Source organism: Salvelinus sp. IW2-2015, linkage group LG33 (assembly GCF_002910315.2).
Source record: "Salvelinus sp. IW2-2015 linkage group LG33, ASM291031v2, whole genome shotgun sequence".
Classification (NCBI taxonomy): domain Eukaryota; kingdom Metazoa; phylum Chordata; class Actinopteri; order Salmoniformes; family Salmonidae; genus Salvelinus; species Salvelinus sp. IW2-2015.
Window position 1 is genome coordinate 29,109,575 of NC_036872.1, and position 25,358 is coordinate 29,134,932.

General features: G+C 41.6%; 1 protein-coding gene across 1 annotated transcript in view; it reads right to left on the minus strand.

Moving 5' to 3' along the window:
* zmat4a (zinc finger, matrin-type 4a) overlaps positions 1-25,358 on the minus strand; it is a 225,006-nt gene that overhangs the window by 83,117 nt on the left and 116,531 nt on the right. Inside the window, exon 4 of the mRNA XM_023978307.2 lies at positions 8,761-8,917. Within this exon, the coding sequence (XP_023834075.1) occupies positions 8,761-8,917 (157 nt within the window). The remainder of the gene's footprint in view (positions 1-8,760; positions 8,918-25,358) is intronic.

Here is a 25,358-nt window from a genome sequence, read left to right on the forward strand (position 1 = left end):
TACCAGGTTTACAGTAGCTTCCTGAAGCAGCAGGCTTAGAAGGAGGAGGAGCAGGGTTAGAAGGAAGAGGGGGGAGAAGGATGAACAGGACTAAGCGAGGAGGAAGAGGGGGAGGCCATGAAGGGGGACAAGGCGTAGGAGAGGGGTTCAGGCCTGTAATGGTTGATGAGGGCTGCAGAAACATGTCTCACCCTGCTGGGTAGTGACCCCTACAACCCCTACTCTCCAGCCTCTAGGTCTTTCCCACCATATTATTTATGTCACTTGAATACATCCTGCCCATGCCCACCCTGTTAAAAGTCATAATCCTCCTAATAAATAGGTGCAAAAGACTTATCTTCAAGGGAATGCCCTTGAGTAACAGTTCATATAAGGAAATCCATCAATTGGAATCAATTTATTAGGCCTTAACCTATAGATTTCACATGACTGGGAATACAGATATGCATTTGTTGGTCATAGATACCTTAAAAAAAGGTAGGGGTGTGGATCCGAAAACCAGTCAGTATCTGGTGTGACCACCATTTGCCCCATGCAGCGCGACACATCTCCTTCACATAGAGTTGATCAGACTTTCGATTGTGACTTGTGTAATGTTGTCTCACTCCTCTTCAATGACAGTGCGAAGTTGCTGGATGTTGGTGGGAACTGGAACGGCCTGTTGTAACCCAAACATGCTCAATGGGTGTCATGTCTGGTGAGTATGCAGGCCACGGAAGAACTGGGACATTTTCAGCTTCCTGGAATTGTGTGCAGATCCTTGCAACATGGCACTGTGCATTATCATGCTGAAACATGAGTTGATAACGGCGGAGGAATGGCACGACAAACCAACAATGGGACTCAGGATCTCGTCACTACAAATTGATTGTATGTACATTTTTGACCCACTGGAAATGTGATGAAAGAAATAAAAGCTGAAATAATTAATTCTCTGCTATTATTCTGACATTTCACATTCTTAAAATAAAGTGGTGATCCTAACTGAGCTAAGACAGGGAATTTTTACTACGATTAAATGTCAGGAATTGTGAAAAACTGAGTTTAAATGTATTTGGCTAAGGTGTATGTAAACTTCCGACTTCAACTGTATATATATAAAATAATAATAACAATAATAATTGTCCAGCATGCCAGTGGCCATCRAAGGTGAGCATTATCCCACATTTTCTGAACTTCAGTCAGGTGTCGTGTCTTTAGTATCATTTAAGGTGAAGGTTATTTTATCCAATCAATTCTCTGTAATTATTATTACGTGATTAAACTAATCATTTAAATTTAATTAACTAGGAAGTCGGGGCACCACGGAAAATCTTCAGATTACAAAGTTACAATTTTCAAAATGTAACTCTTCAGATATTTTAATATCTGATCAATTAGTATTCTATTAATGAATTATTCTTTACCTCACGTCAGTCTCATTTCAAACGTCGTATAATTCTTGGTTATCTGCACAAACCCAGCCTAAACCATGAATCATCCGTACACCAATTGGCGTAATCATTTATTTATGAACTAACTAAAGAATCACAGAAATGCATAACAAACAAACAGTAGATATTGGTTACTAACAATGATAGGGAAGTTCCCCTAGTGGGCTAAACCGATATGACGGCTTGGTGGACAAAGGGAAGGGTGTGTGGACTGAGAAAGAGCGGGAAAGACAAAATGGCTTCACTACACAGTGGATAGTTATATTAATTTAAATGCTAATCCTTTGCACATGAACGCTCGCTCATTCGGGAATAATTGCAATCAATATATTTACGCCCATATGTCGTTGTTGTCTTCTCTGTTGGAATCGTCGGTCCGTCTGCTGGAGAGTCAGTTCATCAGAGAGCGGTTGTAGGTCTATTAGCGGCTCCTGATAGTGTCTGTTGTAATGGATATGTCAGGCGTCCATTCTTCTTAGAATAGATGTTTCGGCGGTTGTTGGTATTTGCATCCCAGGTTTACATAATTTCTAGCTGCAGACGAGTAATTAGTATCTAAGATTTGCTCTTATTCTGTAGGGATCGATAGTCTCAGAGTTTCAAAGTCTCAAACATTTCCATCCGTGTAGCCAACTCACCACGTGGTATGGTTTTCTAGTCTTGGTACTCAAACCTGTGCCACCTCAGCTTACACCGAGGTATGCGTGGTCTTAACTATTCGCAGTCACAGCTCACACTGTGGGCTTGCTTAGTCTGAAGGGGATTTTCTTAGGTGGGGCTTTTATTCGTAACAGTAGAAGAGGGCGGTTCCATGACGCCAGATCATGTCTGTGCTCATGGGGGCGTGGCCGCTGACTAGTTAAACTTTACAGGGAATACAATTCTCTCAAAATTAAAGGTTAACATCACATTACATCATTTCACAAATAGTTTCAACTTTACTCATTCATTTGATAAAATAATTAGATGCAAACACCATAACTGAGAAATGTACACATTCAGAGATATAGTTATGTGTGTTTCCTGTCCTTTGTGAGGTCACCAAATGAAACACACTCAACATAACTGTCCCTTAAGTGTCCATGGACCCTTCCCACAAGTGGACATATAGTTTCATTTTCCCATTTTGGGGACTTAGGAGTTCGGCCACATTAAATCCTTTGTTCACTCTGTGGTCTCTCTCTCTGCCTGAAAAGGGGGAGAGAGTCTCCGCCAGGAATTTAYGACCACAGATAACAGAACCTGGGTGTAGGAGAGAGTGAGAGAGGGGGAAGCCATGATCTACACCCAGAAAGGGCCACTTCATGACACAGGTCAAGACCCTGGTGAGGACGATGAGCACGCAGATGAGCTTCCCTGAGATGGTTTCTTACAGTTTTTGCAGAAATTATTCAGTTGTGCAAAGCCACAATTTCAACAGTTGTCCGGGTGGCTGGTCTCAGACCATCTCGCAGGTGAAGAGGCTGCATGTGGAGGCCCTGGGCTGGCGTGGTTACACTTGGTCTGCAGTTGAGACCAGTTGGATGTACAGTATTTCCAAATTCTCTAAAACAACATTGGAGGCGGCTTATGAAATCAATAAATTAACATTAAATTATCTATTAATCATATATCAATTAATTAAATAGTAATCTGGGGCACCACGGGAAAAGTGTATTTAATGTGTTAGCGTTTTCCGAATTAACTCAAGAATATCAGAATATCTCAACATACTATTCATCATCCATCAATCACTTGCTCCTATTTCAATCTCATTTCAGTCTGATGAATCAGCTTACACAAATTGGCTTAATTATTTATTTACTAACTAATGAAATAATCACACAGAAATACATAAACACACACACAGATTATACATTGATTATTACATAATGCAATGAAAAGTCCTTAGTGGACTAACCCGATATGACGGCTGGTTACACAATGAAAGGGGTGGGGAAAGAAAKAGCGGGAGAATGAAAGACAAAGGAATTCAACTATCGTACATAGTTGAATAATACGCTTATCGTAAATGTGGATATTTAGCACCCTAACAACCGCTCATTCGGATTTAGAAATGCAAAGTACATATTTGCGCTTGTCGTCTCTCTCTCTGTTGAAATCGCCCGATCAGTCTATGACGAATAGTTCGACAGAAAGTCTCTGGTTGTGTAAGTCTGGTTGTCCACCAGAGGTCACCATGTCCTTTGTAGTTGTAGTAGGTTTCCTTTGTTCTGGAAGTGTTTGTTAGAATGAATACATTAGACATACCAATGGTCGTTTGATAGAGGAATGTTATTATTTTCTCGTCTTTGGTTTATTTTCCTAGGCTACGTTACATGCAGAGCTGCAGGAGGTCTGCAGGGTCTTACCTTTTTCTGGTCTGGTAGAGTCTAACCATTTTACACGTGTAGCCACAGCTCTACGCTTTCTGGTCTAGTAGTTTTAAACCATTTTACGCGCCAGTAGCAACCCAGCAATGTACAGGTCTAATGTCAATTTGTTAGGAGTCCTTTTATAAGCACTCTGGCAAAAGGGGCGTTCCTTCCTTTTGGCATAATGTCTGTGGACAAGTGGGCATGGTAACTGACTGGGTAAAACATTACATGAAAACAATTATCTAATTTAGAAGGCTAAATTCACATTTCATCTTCTCACAAATAGTTTTACATTTAATCATGTAAATGTAAAACATTTAGATGTAACTCTGACATATTCTGAAAGCTTTTACAGTTAATGTTTCCGTTATAATGTCTTTCATGATATCACAGAACAATAGATGTGACATGATTGTTCTGTAAGTCCCTCCCGACCATTTCCCACATTATTTATGTTAGAAATATTATTTCAATGTACAATCTTTAGATGTTAAAGTATTCAGGCCAGAGTCTCTACACACAAAGGATTTTAAACTCAATACTACAGAGCAGAAGGGAGGGTTTCTGCCAGGTATTTACGATCCGGTTGTTAAGTCATAAAACTCTGGTGGGAGAAGGAGATGGGGGGGGGGGGGGGTCTGGCTATTTGTCAGCCCTGTGCCGTGCTGATCTGGCGCTTATGATCCTCACCCAAGAGTAGGTAATAGGATGTCATTTGGGACACAGCCCTTGTCACCGGTCACTGGACTCACTGGGAGAAAGGGGATGAATGGAGGATAAGAGAAGAAGAGGAGGAGAGTGTTCCTGAAACACAAAGCGCTGAAGGGAAAACAGACCCTGAGGTTCCAGGGTGTGGGACTGACTGGGCCTAGATATGTTTGTTAAAGGTGTGTGGGACTGACTGGGCCTAGATATGTTTGTTAAAGGTGTGTGGGACTGACTGGGACTAGATATGTTTGTTAAAGGTGTGTGGGACTGACTGGGACTAGATATGTTTGTTAAAGGTGTGGGGGACTGACTGGGACTAGATATGTTTCCACTTTATGTTGAGCATTTTGCACAACTCATTCCCTAAATATACAGTTGAAATCGGAAGTTTACCAACAAATCAAATCAACGTTTATTTGTCACGTGCGCCAAATACAACAGTGAAATGCTTACTTATCAGGCTCTAACCAATAGTGCAAAAAAGGTATTAAGTGAACAATAGGTAAGTAAAGAAATAAAAACAACAGCGAAAAACAGTAGCAAGGCTATAAAAGTAGCGAGGCTACATACAGACACCGGTTAGTCAGGCTGATTGAGGTAGTATGTATACATGTAGATATGGTTAAAGTGACTATGCATATATGATGAACAGAGAGTAGCAGTAGCGTAAAGAGGGGTTGGCGGGTGGTGGGTGGTGGGACACAATGCAGATAGCCCGGTTAGCCAATGTGCAGGAGCATTGGTTGGTCGGGCCTATTGAAGTAGTATGTACATATGTACATGAATGTGTAGTTAAAGTGACTGTGCACATATGATAAACAGAGAGTAGCAGCAGCGTAAAAGAGGGGTTGGGGGGGGGCACACAATGCAAATAGTTCGGGTAGCCATTTGTTTACCTGTTCAGGAGTCTTATGGCTTGGGGGTAAAAACTGTTGAGAAGCCTTTTTGTCCTAGACTTGGCACTCCGGTACAGCTTGCCATGCGGTAGTAGAGAGAACAGTCTATGACTGGGGTGGCTGGGGTCTTTGACAATTTTTTGGGCCTTCCTCTGACACCGCCTGGTGTAGAGGTCCTGGATGGCAGGCAGCTTAGCCCCAGTGATGCACTACCCTCTGTAGTGCCTTGCGGTCGGAGGCCGAGCAATTGCAATACCAAGCAGTGATGCAACCAGTCAGGATGCTCTCGATGCTGCAGCTGTAGAACCTTTTGAGGATCTCAGGACTCATGCCAAATATTTTTAGTTTCCTGACGGGAAATAGGCTTTGTCGTGCCCTCTTCACAACTGTCTTGGTGTGTTTGGACCATTCTAGTTTGTTGGTGTGGGGACACCGAGGAACTTGAAGCTCTCAACCTGCTCCACTCCAGCCCCGTCGATGAGAATGGGGGCGTACTTGGTCCTCCTTTTTCTGTAGTCCACAATCATCTAAGCCCAATACATTTAAACTCAGTTTTTCACAATTATTGACATTTAATCCTAGTGAAAATTCCCTGTCTTAGGTCAGTTGGGATCCCCACTTTATTTTAAGAATGTTAAATGTCAGAATAATAGTATAGAGAATGATTTATTTCAGCTTTTATTTCTATCATCACATTCCCAGTGGGTCAGAAGTTTACATAACCTCAATTAGTATTTGGTAGCATTACCTTTAAATTGTTGAACTTGGATCAAACGTTTCGGGTAGCCTACCACAAGCTTCCCACAATAAGTTGGGTGAATTTTGGCCCATTCCTCCTGACAGAGCTGGTGTAACTGAATCAGGTTTGTAGGCCTCCTTGCTCGCACATGCTTTTTCAGTTCTGCCCACAATATTTCTATAGGATTGAGGTCAGGGCTTTGTGATGGCCACTCCAATACCTTGACTTTGTTGTCCTTAAGTCATTTTGCCACAACTTTGGAAGAATGCTTGGGGTCATTGTCCATTTGAAAGACCCATTTGGAAGACCAAGCTTTAACTTCGTGACTGATGTCTTGAGATGTTGCTACAATATATCCACAATTTTCCTTTCTCATGATGCCATCTATTTTGTGAAGTGCACCAGTCCCTCCTGCAGCAAAGCACCCCCACAACATGATGCTGCCACTCCCGTGCTTCACAGTTGTGATGGTGTTCTTTGGCTTGCTAGCCTCCCCCTTTTCCCCCCAAACATAACTATGGTCATTATGGCCAAACAGTTCTATTTTTGTTTCATCAGACCAGAGGACATTTCTCCAAAAAGCATGATCTTTGTCTCCATGTGCTGTTGCAAACCGTAGTCTGKCTTTTTTATGGTGGGTTTGGAGCAGTGTCTTCTTCCTTGCTGAGCGGCCTTTCAGGTTATGTCGATATAGGACTCGTTTAACTGTGGATATAGATACTTTTGTACCCGTTTCCTCCAGCATCTTCACAAGGTCCTTTGCTGTTGTTCTTTGATTGATTTGCACTTTTCGCACCAAAGTACATTCATCTCTAGGAGACAGAATGCGTCTCCTTCCTGAGCGGTATGACGGCTGCGTGGTCCCATGGTGTTTATACTTGCGTACGATTGTTTGTACAGATGAACGTGGTACCTTCAGGCGTTTGGAAATTGCTCCCAAGGATGACCCAGACTTGTGGAGTCCTACAATGTTTTTTTCTGGGGTCTTGGCTGATTTCTTTAGATTTTCCCATGATGTCAATTAAAGAGGCACTGAGTTTGAAGGTAGGCCTTGAAATACATCCACAGGTACACCTCCAATTGACTCAAATGATRTCAATTAGCGTTTTAGAAGCTTCTAAAGCCATGACATCATTTTCTGACATTTTCCAAGCTGTGGTTAAAGCACAGTCAACTTAGTGTATGTAAACTTCTGACCCACTGGAATTGTGATACAATGAATTATAAGTGAAATAATCTGTCTGTAAGCAATTGTTGGAAAAATGACTTGTGTTATGCACAAAGTAGATGTCCTAACCGACTTGCTAAAACTATAGTTTGTTGACAAGAAATGTGTGGTGTGGTTGAAAAACGAGTTTAAATGACTCCAACCTAAGTGTATGTAAACTTCCGACTTCTACTGTAGAACTGACAGAGATACTGTACATTTACACACAGAGACAGAGACTGAGAACAGGACTACTATAATGAGTATTGCGGCAGTGTCTGGCCTTGGTTTCAGCTAGGGTAAGCATCCCTCTGCCTTTTTTATATGAGACACAAACTGACCAAATGTATTGTTTTGGCACTGTATTTCCATGCCTCTCCACTAGCTAATTGCACAATTGTGAACTATTGCAGAGTCAAACAATAGGCACAGAGGGCTTTCCACCAAGCTAAAGTAAACATTTTGTTCAAGGATATCTGAAATAACAGATGAGTCAAAGAAAATCAGCACGTGAAAAGACTTACAATCAGATGCAAATTCTCCAGAGATAGAACCCCCAAATAAACAAACACAGCTGGTGATTTATTCACCTCCTGCATCCCCTCTGCATATCCAGGTCTCAGGCATTGCAATAGGGAATGATCTGATTAAATAAAAGTTTGGTTATTTTTCTAATTTACCCCATGGCCAGCTTTACCCCATGGCCATTATTCTTTCAACTGCCAATTTGTAAGCAGCAGCTGTAGTTTAAAGTATCGTCCWGACTTTCCTCAACCCAGAGGTACTGCGGCAGACGATTACATCTAAACAAAACACCCACAGAGAAGACAATAAGACRATACATTGAGTTTCTCCACCAGTCCATACACACAAGGGGGCGGCAGGTAGCCTAGTGGTTAGAGTGTTGGGTCAGTAACCGAATAGTTCCAGGATCAAATCCCTGAGCTGACAAGGTAAAAATCAGCTGTTCTGCCCCTGAACAAGGCATTTAACCCACTGTTTCCCGGTAGGCCGTCATTTTAAATAAGAATTTGTTCTTAAAACTGACTTGCCTAGTTAAATAAAGGTTAAAACATTAAAAAAAAAATTTAAGCTACAGCTCCTCTCTGTGCTAGCTAGTAGCCCAAAGTTTACCTGTGGCTTTCTGCTTGTCTAGTTGTCCTAGCTAGAACCTCTGTGTGTGAGGACAAGCACATCGATCTTAACACAGAGTTGTGTTAGACATCTCTGTCACATCTGTCACCGCAAGTCTCCTCGGATTGTCTGATGTCATCAGACTGCAGGCTTGTCGAGGTGACAAAAGGACAAGTTCCATTTCAACAAGGAAACAACATGCAGATGTCTCTACAGGAGAGTGAGTTAAAGAGACAGACAGAAAGAGAGCGAAAAGAGACAGAGAGACAAAGAGAGAGAAGCCTACCTTTGGCTGTGATGGCAGGCTGCTCCCCCAGCAGCAGCTTTAATCTCTTGGCGTGGATTTTGCCTTGGTAATGTGACTGTGCCACCACTGCTGAGGTGAAGGACATGTTACACAGCGTGCAGCACTTGTTCTTGTCCACGTCTCCCTCTTCACTTCCCTGCAAAACACACACACATACACACAGGTTCAGTCAACAAGGCTATCAGCAAAAAAAGACAGAAAAAAATATCACTGTTTAACTTCACTAGGCTAGGGGGCAGCATTCGGAATTTTGGATGAAAAGCGTGCCCAAATTAAACTGCCTGCTACTCAGACCCAGAAGATAGGATATGCATATAATTAGTAGATTTGGAGAGAAAACACTCTAAAAGGTTCCAAAACTGTTAAAATAATGTCTGTGAGTATAACAGAACTGATATGGCAGGCGAAAACCTGAGGAAAATCCAACCAGGAAGTACTATTATTTTGAAAGGCTGTTTTTCTATTGAAAGCCTATCCACCATACAAAGACTTTGGACCCAGTTCACGATATCTATGGCTTCCTCTACATGTGGCCAGTCTTTAGGCATTGTTTCAGGATTTTACTCTGAAAAATGAGGGAGATACAGCACCTTCAATGAGAGGCCAGTGGAAATTTCCAGCCACGAGTCCTGCGCGTGATCTGGATTGCGCATGCATTTCTTGTTTCTGCTTTTCTATTGATGAAGCTTTTGTCCGGTTGAAATATTATTGATTATTTATGACAMAAAAAACCTGAKGATTGATTTTAAACATYGTTTGACATGTTTCTACTAACTTTTATTGTACTTTTTTAACTTTTCGTCTTGATGTTGAGAGTGTGCATTGTGCCTTTGGATTTCTGAACTAAACGCACCAACAAAACTGAGGTTTTTGGACATAAAGAGGGACATTATCGAACAAAACAAACATTTATTGTCTAACATGGAGACCTGGGAGTGCCACCAGATGAAGATCATCAAAGGTAAGTGATTAATTTTAATGCTATTTCTGATAAAATGTATCACTAACCTATGATGATCTTCATCAGATGGCACTCATATGACTTCATGTTACACAATACATGTATGTTTTGTTCGATTACGTTCATATTTATATCCAAAAATCGCAGTTTACTTTGTCGCGTTATGCTCAGTAATGTTTTGCTTCCAAAACATCCGGTGATTTTGCAGAGAGCCACATCAATTTACAGAAATACTCATTATAAATGTTGATGAAAATACAAGTGTTATGCATGGAATTAAAGATATACTTCTCCTTAATGCAACCGCTGTGTCAGATTTCCAAAAATGTTTACAGCGAAAGCACACCATGGAATAATCTGAGTACAGCGCTCAGAGACCAAAACAAGCCATACAGATACCCGCCATGTTGTGGAGTCAACATAAGTCAGAAATAGCATTATAAATATTCACTTACATTTGATGATCTTCATCGGAATGCACTCCCAGGAATCCCAGTTCCACAATAAATGTTTGTTTTGTTCGATAAAGTCCATAATTTATGTCCAAATACCTCCTTTTTGTTCACACGTTTAGTACAGTAATCCAAATGCACAACGCGCGAGCACTTAGTTCAGACGAAAAGTCAAAAAAGTTATATTACAGTTCGTAGAAACATGTCAAACGATGTATAKAATCAATCTTTAGGATGTTTTTATCATAAATCTTCAATAATGTTCCAACCGGAAAATTCCTTTGTCKTTAGAAATGAACGCAACTCGCTCTCACGGCCACGCGCCTGACTTAGCTCATGGCATTCTGCCAGACCTCTTAGTCAAACAGCTCTTATTCGCTCCCCCTTCATATTAGAAGCCTGAAACAAGGTTCTAAAGACTGTTGATATCTAGTGGAAGCCTTAGGAAGTGTAATCGGACCAAACTTTACACTGTATATTGGATAGGCAAAGACTTGAAAATCTACAAACATCAGATTTCCCACTTCCTGGTTGGATTTTTTCTCAGGTTGTTGCCTGCCATATGAGTTCTGTTATACTCACAGACATCATTCAAACAGTTTCAGAAACTTCAGAGTGTTTTCTATCCYAATCTACTAATAATATGCATATCTTAGCYTCTGGGCCTGAGTAGCAGGCAGTTTACTCTGGGCACCTTATTCATCCAAGCTACTCAATACTGCCCCCCAGCCATAAGAAGTTAAAATAAGTAGATTTAATTTTTTCATTGGAAGCTTTTGATAAATTAACTCAGGAATATGACAAAAGGAATTGTGTGGTCAAATGCGGGTCATTTTTCAGGGGGGGAAAACCACTCAAAGGTAATATTGTTCTAGATGTGACCCCCAACCCCATATGATTCATCACTGTATGTGTGTGTGTGAGGTGTAGTGTACTCTGCGTGGGGGTGTACAATATAACCCTGCCTGCACCAGCAAATACTCCCCAAACCCTGTATGTTAGAGCCACATGGTGCTTAGGGGGCAGCTGTACATTTAACAGCACATCAGTAAGCTCGACACGCCACAGTTCCTGGGAACAAGAGCAATCAACACTCCTCGTGGGCTTAATCATTTGTTCTTGGTGGGATGCAAATGGAGGCATTTCAGAAGTGGTATGGAGTATAAGAAAGTGGGGAGTGATGGGATGGAGGACCTCTCCCTGAAACTGCATCTGTGCTGCCTGATGCAGAAACACATATCCTGATAGAGAGAGAGTGAGCGAGCGAGCGAGAGAGCACCTGGCTGCCAGACTGTGGGAGATGGATGCAGCCATTTCTACCAGGAAGCTATCCCACCAGGCGGCTTATAGACAGGCTGATAGTCCAGAAGAAAAACGATCAAAACTTCAAACCCAAATCATTCTGATTTAAGTTCACTTTCTTGTGTTGTGAATGTGCTATTACATTTTAAAGGTCCAACGCAGCAGTTTTTATGTTAATATCAAATCAGTTCTGGGTAACAATTAAGTACCTAGCTTCTTAGCAAAGAGCAATTTCTCAAGCAAGAATTTAGCTAGGATTGTCTGGTAGTGGTCTGAGCGGGGAGGGGAAAACTGAAAACTACTGTTATTGGCAGAGTGGTTTGGAACACTCTTTCTACTTGGTCAATTAACTAATTGACCACCTGGTGATGTTACCAGGTAGCCCAAAACTCCATCCCACAACAACAGGCTGAAATTCCAGGCAGATTATTATTCCAACCTCACAGTGTGGAAATAGACTGAGTATACCAAACATTAGGAACACCTTCCTATTGAGTTGCACCTCCTCCCTCCTCCCTGATGCTGGTTCATGTTGACTCCAATGCTTCCCACAGTTTTGCAAAGTTGGCTAGTTGTCCTTTTGGTGGTGGACCATTCTTGATACACGCTGAAAACTGTTGAGCGTGGAAAAACCCAGTAGCGTTGCAGTTCTTTACACAAACCAGCACTTACAGTACTACACCGTTCAAATGCACTTACATGTTTTGTCGTACCCATTCACCCTCTGAATGGGACACAAACACAATCCATGTCGCAACTGTCACAAGGCTTAAAAATCCTTCTTTAACTGGTCTCCTCCCCTTCATCTACACTGATTGAAGTGGATTTAACAAGTGACATCAATAAGGGATCATAGCTTTCACCTAGTCAGTCTATGTCATGGAAAGAGGTGTTCTTAATGTTTGGTATACTCAGTGAATATAAAACACAGGAAAAACACACTTTTGACTGCATAGGGCCTTTAACAGTCACAAACATATTTAACTTGTTTTGCTTGCTGGAGCCAGACAGTTTACATTTTAGACACAAAAGTATTCCTCATATACATTTCCCTCGTATAGTACAGAATGTATGCATAATACGCAGCACTGCACTGAAAGGAATCTTAAAGAGCCATATGATGGATGAGCCTATCTCCTTCTGTGACTAAAACCCAAAGCTTGTTTTCAGGTATTCCCCACGGTTCCATCTCCCTGCGAAGTGGAGAACATGGCAGTAGTGGGTAGTGATCTGGCTACAGCACAGCACATTGTCACACAACGCTGTGCTTTAAGGCACAGTCACACGTTACATGACACCAACACAAAACACTCCTCTATACATAGCCTTGCCACGCAATTCCCCGTACTACTGAGCCAAACAGAACAGATCGGATCCTTGATGGTGCACTGCAGTGTGATGTAGGCCTAGGGTCTGCAGGCTTGCGAGAGACAGCGTGTGGATGTGTCCCAAAGGTGACTCTTTTCAGGAAACTAGGCGTATTTTGCACGCCACTACTTCATAGGAGAAGCATTTGAACATAAACATGTATTTTTCTATCAAAATGCATTTTTTTGCCTGGAACATGTGAACTTTCATGTGCCTTAATTACAAACTTGTATTCCATCCATCAATATGTATAATACTGTTAAATTACAAGCCTAGTTGGTTTAGCCACGGAAAAAGTCAGGAACCTTCCCACTAGCCATGATTGGCCGAGATAATGTATGGGCTGGACATGACGGGAGATGAGTTTGGATTGGTCTTCCATGTAGCATGTCTATAACGTGAGCTGTTCAGTTTGAAAGATATAACATTAACCATAGAGAACTACAAAAGTTTTGCTACTTTTCTCTTCAACATTGATGACCTGAATCTAGCAGGCGCTATCGTCAGATCAGTAGGAAAAAGTGATGGGTTACTTTCTGCACACCTGCTATGCTCATTGTGAACCGGAGTGACTTGACACAAAGCTGGCCAAACAAGATGTAGCTACAAACAAAACGGAGTTCACTTCTTATGGGCAGGTGGGACGGTAGCGTCCGGTGAAATTGCAGAGCACAAAATTCAAACTACAGAATTATAAATATTTAACTTTCATAAAATCACAAGTGTAATACATCAAAATAAAGCTTAACTTTTTGTTAATCCAGCCGCTGTGTCAGATTTCAAAAAGGCTTTACGACGAAAGCACACCATGCGATTATCTGAGGACCGCGCCCTGCATACAAAAGCATGAAAAAAATGTTTCAACCAGGCAGGTGCGCCTCGAAAGTCAGAAATAGCGATATAATAAATGCCTTACCTTTSATGATCTCCTTCTGTTGGCACTCCAAAAGGTCCCAGATACATCACAAATGGTCCTTTTATTTGATAATGTCCTTCTTTATATCCATAAAAACTCAGTTTAGCTGGCGTGCTTCAGTCAATAATCCACCCAGTTTCCCTCCATCAAAATGCATGCAAAATGAATCCCAAAAGTTACTAATAAACTTTTCCAAACAAGTCAAACAACATTTATAAATCAAACCTTAGGTACCCTAATTACGTAAATAAACAATACAATTTAAGACGGAGAATCGTTATTGTCTTTACCAGAGAAAAATACAAAAGAACGCGCTCTCTTCCAAACGCTTGGAAACACTACAGCCAAAATGGGAGCCACCTAGAAAAACTACAATTTCTGGCTCATTTTTCCAAAAACCAGCATGAAACTCTTTCTAAAGACTGTTGACATCTAGTGGAAGCCCTAGGAACTGCAATCTGGGAGGATTTCAACTTATAATAAAAGTGACAGCCATTGAAAACAGTGGTAGGCTGAATTGATTTTTGGGGGGTATGGTTTGTCTTCGGGGTTTCGCCTGCCATATGAGTTTTGTTTTACTCACAGACATCATTCAAACAGTTTTAGAAACTTTAGAGTGTTTTCTATCCAAATCTAACAATTATATGCATATCCTAGCTTCTGGGCCTAAGTAACAGGCAGTTTACTTTGGGCACGCTTTTCATCCGGACGTGAAAATACTGCCCCCTAACCCAAAGAAGTTAATGCAGACAAAGAGGAGCTCCAACTTCTTAATCATAGCCTCAATTTTGTCCCGCACATTTAATATAGTTGCGGATAGTCTCTCAATTCAAAAACACGTGTCAATACTTTGCTCCTTGATAACCAGTGCACTTATGTTGTAAAAGCGTTAAATGGTCGCTGCCCATATCATTGCAGAGTGCAGAAAATACACGAGAGTTCAGGGGCCTTGCTTTAACAAAGTTAACCATTTTCACTGCTACGTTTGGCTACATACGGACCGTTAGTGGAATTCCCGCGAGAGAGTAACGGTTAATGTGATTGGATATAATTATTTGACTAGGCTACCTGTATTTGACGTTGTGTTGTTATTTCGCTGAACACTAGATGGTTTCATTTTATTTTTGGCAGTGAAACAAGGCTAGTCAGGCGAGAAGAAAACCTCACCCAAATGTATAGCCCCATGAAGGCCTGATTCATGCAGTCTCCTCTGAACAGTTGATGTTGAGATGTGTCTGTTACTTGAACTCTGTGAAGCATTTATTTGGGTTGCAATCTGAGGTGCAGTTAACTTATYCTCTGCAGCAGAGGTAACTCACAGTCTTCCTTGCCTGTGRCAATCCTCAAGAGAGGCAGTTTCATCATAGTGCTTGATGGTTTTTGCGACTGCACTTGAAGAAACTTTCAAAGTTCTTGACATTTTCTGGATTGACTGACCTTCATGTCTTAAAGTAATGACGGACTGTTGTTTCTCTTTGCTTATTTTAGCTGTTCTTACCATAATATGGATTTGGTCATTTACCAAATAGGGCTGTCTTCTGTATACCACCCCTACCTTGTCACAACACAACTGATTGGTTCAAACGCAAGAAGGTAAGAAATTCCACAAATTAACTTTTAACAAGGCATACCTGTTAATTGAAATACATTCCAGGTGACTATCTCATGAAGATGGTTGAGAGAATACCAAGAGTGTGCAAAGCTGTCATCAACGCAAAGGGTGGCTACTTTGAAGAATCTCAAATATAAAATCTATATAATATAACACGTTTTTGGTTACTACATGAATCTATATGTGTTATTTCATGGTTTTGATGTTGTCACTATTATTCTACAATATAGAAAATTGTAAAAAATAAAGAAAAACCCTTGAATGAGTAGATGTGTCCAAACTTGACTGGTACTGTATATTATATAATTCATGGATTATGTTTTAAATACTCATATAAGTGTGGTAAATGTGTACATTTTCCTGTTCAAAAATATATTGTTCAAAACAAACTGTTCAGTTACTTACTACTCTGCCCCTCAGTGAATGCCAGCTGCCTTGATTGTTTTACCAGCTACTTGCYATGAGGGGGAACGGCTCCAATGAAATCGCATGATTTTATAGCATAAATTATAACAGCACAAATTAAATGGACCGTCCTGGGGTGCTCAAATGTGCATCTGTTCAGTCCGAACTTCCAGGTCTGCTCTAGTCTCCTCCCAATGAGTTTCCCGCGCCAGACGACTTAATTTCGCACGCGAGACTAGATCCCTTCTATAAGGTACAGATGGCGCTAAAGCAAAAAACAACTTTGTAAATACCTTGCAAATAAATAATCCTAAAAAAGTAATGGGAGCCTGGGACCTGATAATACACTAGCTAGAACCTTCTCATCACGGATGTGGTAGGGCAATAAGCATGGCCAACTTTATTATTTTGCCCTGATGTTGTTTATAAGGTATTACTGTAGGTGACAGGGTGACATGTGTGGACTAAAACAGCATAAAATCGGGTCTATCACAAAGCATAATCAAATGAATTAATCAGCTACAGAAACTTTGAATCAAATCAAATTGTATTGGACAAATACACATATTTAGCCGGTGTTATTGTAGCAAAATGCTTATGTTCCTGGCTCAAACAGTGCAGTAATATCTAACATACAAAACAATACATGTAAATCTAAAGGAAAATAATGGAATTAAGAAATATTAGGATGAGCAATGTCATAGTCCGGAATATAAATATACAGTTGAAGTCGGAAGTTTACATACACTTTAGCCAAATACATTTAAACTCAGTTTTTCACAATTCCTGACATTTAATCCTAGTAAAAATTCCCTGTCTTAGGTCAGTTAGGATCACCACTTTATTTTAAGAATGTAAAACGTCAGAAAAATAGTAGACAATTATTTATTTCAGCTTTTATTTCTTTCATCACATTCCCAGTTGGTAAGAAGTTTACATACACTCAATTTGTATTTGGTAGCATTGCCTTGGGTCAAACATTTTGGGCAGCCTTCCACTAGTTTCCCACAATAAGTTGGGTGAATTTTGGCCAATTCCTCCTGTTTTGAAGCAGTGGCTTCTTCCTTGCTGAGCGGCCTTTCAGGTTATGTCGATATAGGACTCGTTTAACTGTGGATATAGATACTTTTGTACCTGTTTCCTCCAGCATCTGCACAAGGTCCTTTGTTGTTATTCTTTGATTGATTTGCACTTTTCGCACCAAAGTACGTTCATCTCTAGGAGACAGAACGCGTCTCCTTCCTGAACACACCACCCCCGCCCTTGGCCTGTCCTTCACAGTGCATCTCACACACACACACACACACACACACACCTTACCCACCTCACCCCAACAGTTAATGTAGAGCAGGCTACCATCTCATATCATGTCATAATAAAACATACCATAAATAATGAAAATAAGACCAAAATATATAAGGAAATGAGATTCCACAAAAAAAAATCTCAGCCAGTCATAATTTCATGGTTAATTAATTCAAGATGAATGAGAGTGAATAATTTCAGAGAATCTAATTAATGCTGAGGTAACTGCACGCTGTTTCTGTGCTGCCAGCCAGGTTGCATGGTGTTTACACTACCATCTTTATTTACATATGAAACCAATAGTTATAGGAAGGGTTAGGCTTAGCATTCACATTTACATATAAGCTATTGATGTAGCAGCACACTAAATCCTTCATATGAAACCAATAGGCGGTGAGAATGTGTTTTAGATGGGACTGTTGTGATAACCCATGACTCAACTGTAGCACAACCAATACATTCTCTAACATATTTCAGCAGTCATGTATAGTTAGTGTAGGCTTTTCTGTAATCTTGACACACTATTGAACATTGGCAGAATATACTGCTGCATTGCACTTTGAGAATGTGTTGCTGAGAGAGAGAGAGAAACATAAACAAAGAATGATACAGAGAGAGAGAGGAGGGAGAGAGAGACAGAGAGAAAGAGCAAGACACACATTCCATTTCAGCAGAAAGCCTGCATGATTCCCATTCATGTAAGGCATAATAAAATCATATTTTTGATTTGCAAGCGGTAAATTATCTTTGCAGTCAAAGCCGTAGTTGCTCATTTTCATCTTAGTTTAAGCGAAGCAGCAGCATATCAAATCAAAAAAAGTTTTTCACATGTGCCGAATACAACAGGTGTAGATCTTACCGTGAAATGCTTACTTACAAGCCCTTAACCAACAATGCATTTCAAGAAAGAGTCAGAAAATATTTACTAAATTAACTAAAGTGAATTTTTTAAAAGAGAAAATAAATCATATATCCACTGCTCAAAAAAATAAAGGGAACACTTAAACAACACAATGTAACTCCAAGTCAATCACACTTCTGTGAAATCAAACTGTCCACTTAGGAAGCCAAACACTGATTGACAATTCAATTTCACATGCTGTTGTGCAAATGGAATAGAACAACAGGGGAAATTATAGCAATAGCAAGACCACCCCAATAAAGGAGTGGTTCTGCAGGTGGTGACCACAGACCACTTCTCAGTTCCTATGCTTCCTGGCTGATGTTTTGGTCACTTTTGAATGCTGGCGGTGCTTTCACCTAGTGGTAGCATGAGACGGAGTCTACAACCCACACAAGTGCTCAGGTAGTGCAGCTCATCCAGGATGGCACGTCAATGCGAGCTGTGGCAAGAAGGTTGCTGTGTCTGTCAGCCTAGTGTCCAGAGCATGGAGGCGCTACCAGAGGACAGGCCAGTACATCAGGAGACGTGGAGGAGCCGTAGGAGGGCAACAACTCGGCAGCAGGACCGTTACCTCCGCCTTTGTGCAAGGAGGAGCAGGAGGAGCACTGCCAGAGCCCTGCAAAATGACCTCCAGCAGGCCACAAAATGTGCATGTGTCTGCTCAAAACGGTCAGAAACAGACTCCATGAGGGTGTATGAGGGCCCGACGTCCCAGTGTGGGTTGTGCTTACAGCCCAACACCGTGCAGGACGTTTTGCATTTCCAGAGAACACCAAGATTGGCAAATCGCCACTGGCGCCCTTGCTCTTCACAATGAAAGCAGGTTCACACGTGACAGACGTGACGAGTCTGGAGATGCCGTGGAGAACGTTCTGCTGCCTGCAACATCCTCCAGCATGACCGGTTTGGCGGTGGGTCAGTCATGGTGTGGTTTCATTTCTTTGGGGCCGCACAGCCCTCCATGGGCTCGCCAGATGAGCCTGACTGCCATTAGGTACCGAGATGAGACCCTCAGACCCCTTGTGAGACCATATGCTGGTCGGTTAGCCCTGGGCTCCTCCTAATGCAAGACAATGCTAGACCTCATGTGGCTGGAGTGTGTCAGCAGTTCCTGCAAGAGGAAGGCATGATGTTTATGGACTGGCCCGCCCGTTCCCCAGACCTGAACCAATTGAGCACATCTGGGACATCTGTCTCACTCCATCCACCAACGCCACCTTGCACCACAGACTGTCCAGGAGTTGGCGGATGCTTTAGTCAGGTCTGGGAGGAGATCCCTCAGGAGACCATCGCCCACCTCATCAGGAGCATGCCCAGGCGTTGTAGGGAGGTCATACAGGCACGTGAGACCACACACACTACTGAGCCTCATTTGACTTGTTTTAAGGAACATTACATCAAAGTTGGATCAGCCTGTAGTGTGGTTTTCCACTTTAATTTTGAGTGTGACTCCAAATCCAGACTCCATCATGGGTTGATACATTTTATTTCCATGATAATTTTGTGTGATTTGTTGTCAGCACATTCAACTATGTAAAGGAAAAAAGTATTTAATAAGAATATTTCATTCATTCAGATCTAGGATGTTATTTAGTGTTCCCTTTATTTTTTTTGAGCAGTGTATATATATATATATAATATATATATATATAAAAAAATCGAAAAGTAACAAGAATAACAATATCGAGGCTACATAACAATAACGAGGCTATATTAAGGGGGTACCGGTAGAGTCAATGTGAGGGGTACAGGTTAGTCGAGGTAATTTGTAAAGTGACTATGCATAGATAATAAACAGCGAGTAGCAGTAGTGTTAAAAACAAAAAAAGGGGGAGGAGGAGTCAATGTTTTTTTTTATTTTATTTCACCTTTATTTAACCAGGTAGGCTAGTTGAGAACAATTCTCATTTGCAACTGCGACCTGGCCAAGATAAAGCATAGCAGTGTGAACAGACAACACAGAGTTACACATGGAGTAAACAATAAACAAGTCAATAACATGTAGAAAAAAAAGAGAATCTATATACAATGTGTGCAAAAGGCATGAGGTAGGCAATAAATCGAATAATTACAATTTAGCAGATTAACACTGGAGTGATAAATCATCAGATGATCATGTGCAAGAAGAGATACTGGTGTGCAAAAGAGCAGAAAAGTAAATAAATAAAAGCAGTATGGGGTGAGTAGGTAGAAGGGTGGGTAGTTTACGATGGACTATGTACAGCTGCAGCGATCGGTTAGCTGCTCGGATAGCAGATTTTTAAAGTTGTTGAGGGAGATAAAAGTCTCCAACTTCAGAGATTTTTGTAATTTTGTAATTAGTCCGGGTGGACATTTGATTAATTGTTCAGCAGTTTTATGGCTTGGGGGTAGCAGAGAGGGTTGCTATGGAGTCTATGAACATTTTTTGGTCCTTCCTCTGACAGCGCCTAGTATATACGTCCTGGATGTCAGGAAGCTTGGCTCCAGTGATGTACTGGGCCGTAGGCACTACCCTCTGTAGCGGTCAGGATGCCCTCGATGGTGCAGCTGTAGAACCTTTTGAGGATCTGGGGACCCATGCCAGCTTGCGGCTGGGTTTCCTTTGTAGTACGTTATATTCTTCAAGCCTTGCCACATCCAACAAGCGTCAGAGCCAGTGTAGTAGGATTCAATCTTAGTCCTGTATTGACTCTTTGTCTGTTTGATGGGTCGTCTGCAGGTATAGCRGGATTTCTTATAAACGTCCGGATTAGTGTCCCGCTCCTTGAAAGCAGCAGCTCTAGCCTTTAGCTCGGTGCGGATGTTGCCTGTAATCCATGGCTTCTGTTTGGGAAATGTACGTCTGGTCACTGTGGGGACAACGTCATCGATGCACTTATTGATGAAGCCGGTGACTGAGTTGATATACTCCTCAATGCCATTGGATGACTCCCGAAACATATTCCAGACTGTGCTAGCAAAACAGTCCTGTAGCGTAGCATCCGCCTCATCTGGCCACTTCTGTTTTGAGTCATTGGTACTTCCTGCTTTAGTTTTTGCTTTTAAGCAGGAATCAGGAGTATAGAATTATGGTCAGATTTGCCAAATGGAGGGCGAGGGAGAGCTTTGTATGTATCTCTGAGTAAAGGTGGTCTAGAGTTTTTTTTCCCCTCGTTGCACATGTGACATGCTGGTAGAAATTAGGTTTGCCTGCATTAAAGTCCCCGGCCACTAGGTTTGCCTCTTCTGGATGAGCATTTTCTTGTTTGCTTTTGGCCTTATACAGCTCATTGAGTGTGGTCTTAGTGCCAGCATCGGTTTGTGGTGGTAAATAGACGGCTACGAATAATATAGATGAGCTCTCTCTTGGTAGGTTGTGTGGTCTACAGCTTATCATGAGGTATTCTACCTCAGGCGAGCAATACCTCGAGACTTCTTTGATATTAGACATCGTGCATCAACAGTTATTGACAAATAGACACACACCCTCGCCCCTCGCCTTACCAGATGTAGCTGCTCTGTCCTGCCAATGCTCAGAGAAGCCAGCCAGCTCTATATTATCCGTGTCGTCGTTCAGCCACGTCTCGGTGAAACAAAGACACTGCAGTTATTATTGACCCGTTGGTAGGACAGTCTTAATCGTAGATCATCCAGTTTGTTTTCCAATGATTGCACTTTGGCCAATAATACGAATGGAAGTTGTGGTTTTCCTACTCATCGGCAAATTCTTACAAGGCACCCCGCCCTCCTCCCCCTATTCCTCAGTCTTTTCTTTTGTTCACGCTGATGTGGATTTGGGCCTTGTCTTGACAAAGCAGTATATCCTTTGCATCAGACTCATTAAAGAAAAAATCTTTGTCCAATTCTAGGTTAGAAATCGCTGTTCTGATGTCCAGCAGCTCTTTTCRGTCATAAGAGACGGTAGCAGCAACATTATGTACAAAATAAGTTACAAACTATGCAAAAAATGTATTATAATAATTAAGCACAGTTGGTTCGGAGCCCGTAAAATGGCAGCCATCCCATCACTAATACATATCCTTGGTAGTTTGTTTTTGTGCTTTAAAAGAAGAGCTGTGTGATACCTTACCGCACTGGACGTTTACATGCTACTGATTTGTTTCTTTTCTTCAGCTGCATCAAAGACACCACAGCATGTTCTACTGTCCACTGAACCAGGCTCTAGGTTGCCATCGATTTCCAGCAGTTTTGTGTGTGTACTCACGTGTGCGTTCGTGCACCTGGAGACTCCGTACGTCTGTTCCGGCCCTGCCTGCATAGCTGATATGATCCCGGTCTATTGCTGTAGGGCAGGGAACGCTATTCTGGCTATGTCCCAAATGGCACCCTATCCTCTATATAGCACACTACTTTTGACCAGGGCCTATAGGGCTCGGTCAAAGGTAGTGCATAATGTAGGGAATAGGGTGCCATTTGGGACCCCACCACTCACTACTCTGGCTGATCTCCCTCCAGGCACATAGGTGAAGTAGGATAGCCAAGTGCAAGGGTAACCAACAAAAAATTGGTCCTAATATAGACTGGGACAATGCAGTCTATTGCTGTCAGCTGAGGCCATGCAGGGAGGCAGGAAGGGAGGGGAGCACTGAGTGGTCCAGACATTTAATCACTGCTGCTCTCTCTCTCACACACAAAAAACAGACAAAACCTTCACCTTCACATTATACATCTGTGTGTGTGTGTGCACGTTATAATACAACAGCCAATACCAACTACTAATGAAAACAAAGGACATGAACTGTACTTTTGTTCACCTGAATATGCTTAAAGACCTCGATGAGAGGAATTACAGTAAAATTATGAGAACAAAGTAAATTATGGTCATAGAATTCAGACAGTTGCCCTATTCTATTTAAATTATATTCTAATTGCCATGCTTGGTTACAAAGAAGAACTATGACAATGAATTCTAACGTTGACAAAATGAGAGTTGACATTTATCATCTTATGCACTTTAATTTGATACGGGTAACCAGTAGCAGCCTTTCTCACACCGTTCGTCTACTGCTCATTGTTTAACCAAGGGATTAAAGAATGAACGGCAGGTTTCATTTCTATCTTCATCCAGGCTATTCTGAGTGTAAAGCAATTATAAACACAGCTAGCGTTGTCTTGTCTTCACACCATGGCTTGCCCAGCAGACAGAATGACTGAGGAGATTGTGATTGGCAGCTTTGTTCTGTGACATCTGAGCATGAAAGCTGCTGTAGTGTACAGAGTACTGACTGACTGCAAAGTTGAATTAGACTTAAAACACTGCATGAGTCTTAATGAAAATGGCTTATGACTGTTTTAGAAAGTTACTTCTAAGACTCTCAATGGAAATTACACTGACTGCAATAGAGCAGCAGCAGCAGTTCCCAAATGGACTACTTATAATTAATGTGTAATTAATAACTGTGGAAATAAGATTAGCCCAAATAAACACACCTTACCTCTTGTCATCATAAAAACAGTATTATATTGAGAAAGCCTTGGCTGGTGATTACCAAACATACTGCACAGGTGTAAGCTGAATATTTACAGTTGCTCCGGTTGGAGCATTCCCAGATTTGCTGTTTATTCCCTGCCGATTCCAGGATTCTTCCAACCTGGATTTCTGAATTGTAAAGTTACTAGAATGTTGCAAGCCAAGCTGAGTGAAAATATAACGTCAAGGAAGGTGTAGAACACAGATAGATCATATTGATGGATCCTTGATCCATCAACATTGTTGTAGTTTCTCTTCGTGGCATAGGTTAAGAAACACACGGACATAGTATATACAGTACTTCCTCAAGCAGTACACCCTAACATTTACTCACCGTCTGATGTTTCTGTTCACAAAAAGAAAGAGTGCACAAAACAATATGAACAATATCAAATAAATCCCCATGGATTATTCAAATTGCCATGGTACAGAAATGGGAAATGCTGTTTCCATGTGAAACCGGCAGAAAGCGGCAGAATGCAGTCTTTGTTTCAGACTCATAATAGGTAAGGACAGAACGCACGGCACCATCGTCTTTCTCTCACACATGATTGAAATGGTTCATTATCCTAAAATGTACCTCTGAGGTAGGACCTATTATTCTCCCCGACTCCATTGGTACTGTGAGGTGGGGTATTTGTGAATCCCAACCTGGAGTAATGGCTGCTGCCACACCATCATGGCCCTGCCATTCAAATGCAGCACTCCCCAAGAAGCAGCTCAATGCACATTCAGAAGAGGAAAACTGAAAGCATATCGGAGAAGAGAAAATCACATGTATTTTCTTTTTGTTTCACCTTTTAAACGGAGTAACTATAAGCTGACGTCTTCCTGGCCAAGGAGAAGCATGACATTTTCCTTTCATTTCTATCTCTCTCTCGCAGAACACTTGAGATCAAAGAGATTACCTTTCCTATTTCATTTAAAATGGAGAAACCTGGAGAAATAGTACCCACAAGTCATTGTATTTGATCTGATCTGTGCATACTTTCCTTTCTAACGAACCTTCAGGGGTATCATCCATCCATCCACTGCTTCAGTGCACTTTACCTAATGCTCTCTCTGTTCTCATGTATAATTCTAACTGTGGTCAGTCTCAGTGCTGACACCCCAGCCAGCAGTTTCCACGGCTCCCACAGTGTTCCTTTCAGCCACAGTGACCGCTTGTGCGTGAGAAGTGAAAGCAACCCGGCCAACACCCACCTACAGACATCAAATCCAACCCTTACTGGGTTTCAGATCTGAGAAGTCAGTGTCCACAGCCTTCTATAGAAGTCCATCKCTCAGTCTCCCTCTCTGTCCTTAGCCAGCCTGGTCTCGTAATGTAGGCTACATGCTTTAGCCAACTCTTCTTATCTTTGTCATGCCATACATGTTTGGCAGCAAAATGAATGAACACAGAGAGAGAGAAGTTGGCTAAAGCACAGACAAACTGGACCACCAGGCAGGTAGCCTAGTTGCTAAGTGCATTGGGCCAGTAACTGAAAGGTCGCTGGTTTGAATCCTTCAGCCAACTAGGTGAAAAATATGTCAATGTACCCTTGAGCAAGGCACTTAACCACTTAACCATTGCTCCTTAAATCACTCTGGACAAGAGTGTCTGCTAAATGACTCAAATGTAAATGTGCGGAGCATGAGAATGAAGATCTAACTGATGTTTGACGCAGCCTCTCAGAGAAAACCGTTGGTACATGAGGTTCTGTTGACTTCTAGCAAACGTATAAAAAGACTAAGTGTCACATCAAAACAGCCGGCTGTAGGAAACTGGGACATCTAAGTGTGACATGAAAATAGCATAGACAAGAGCACTAAGCAAAGACACTTGGAATGTCACTCTCAGCTCTCGCACGCACACACACACACACACACACACACACACACACACACACACACACACACA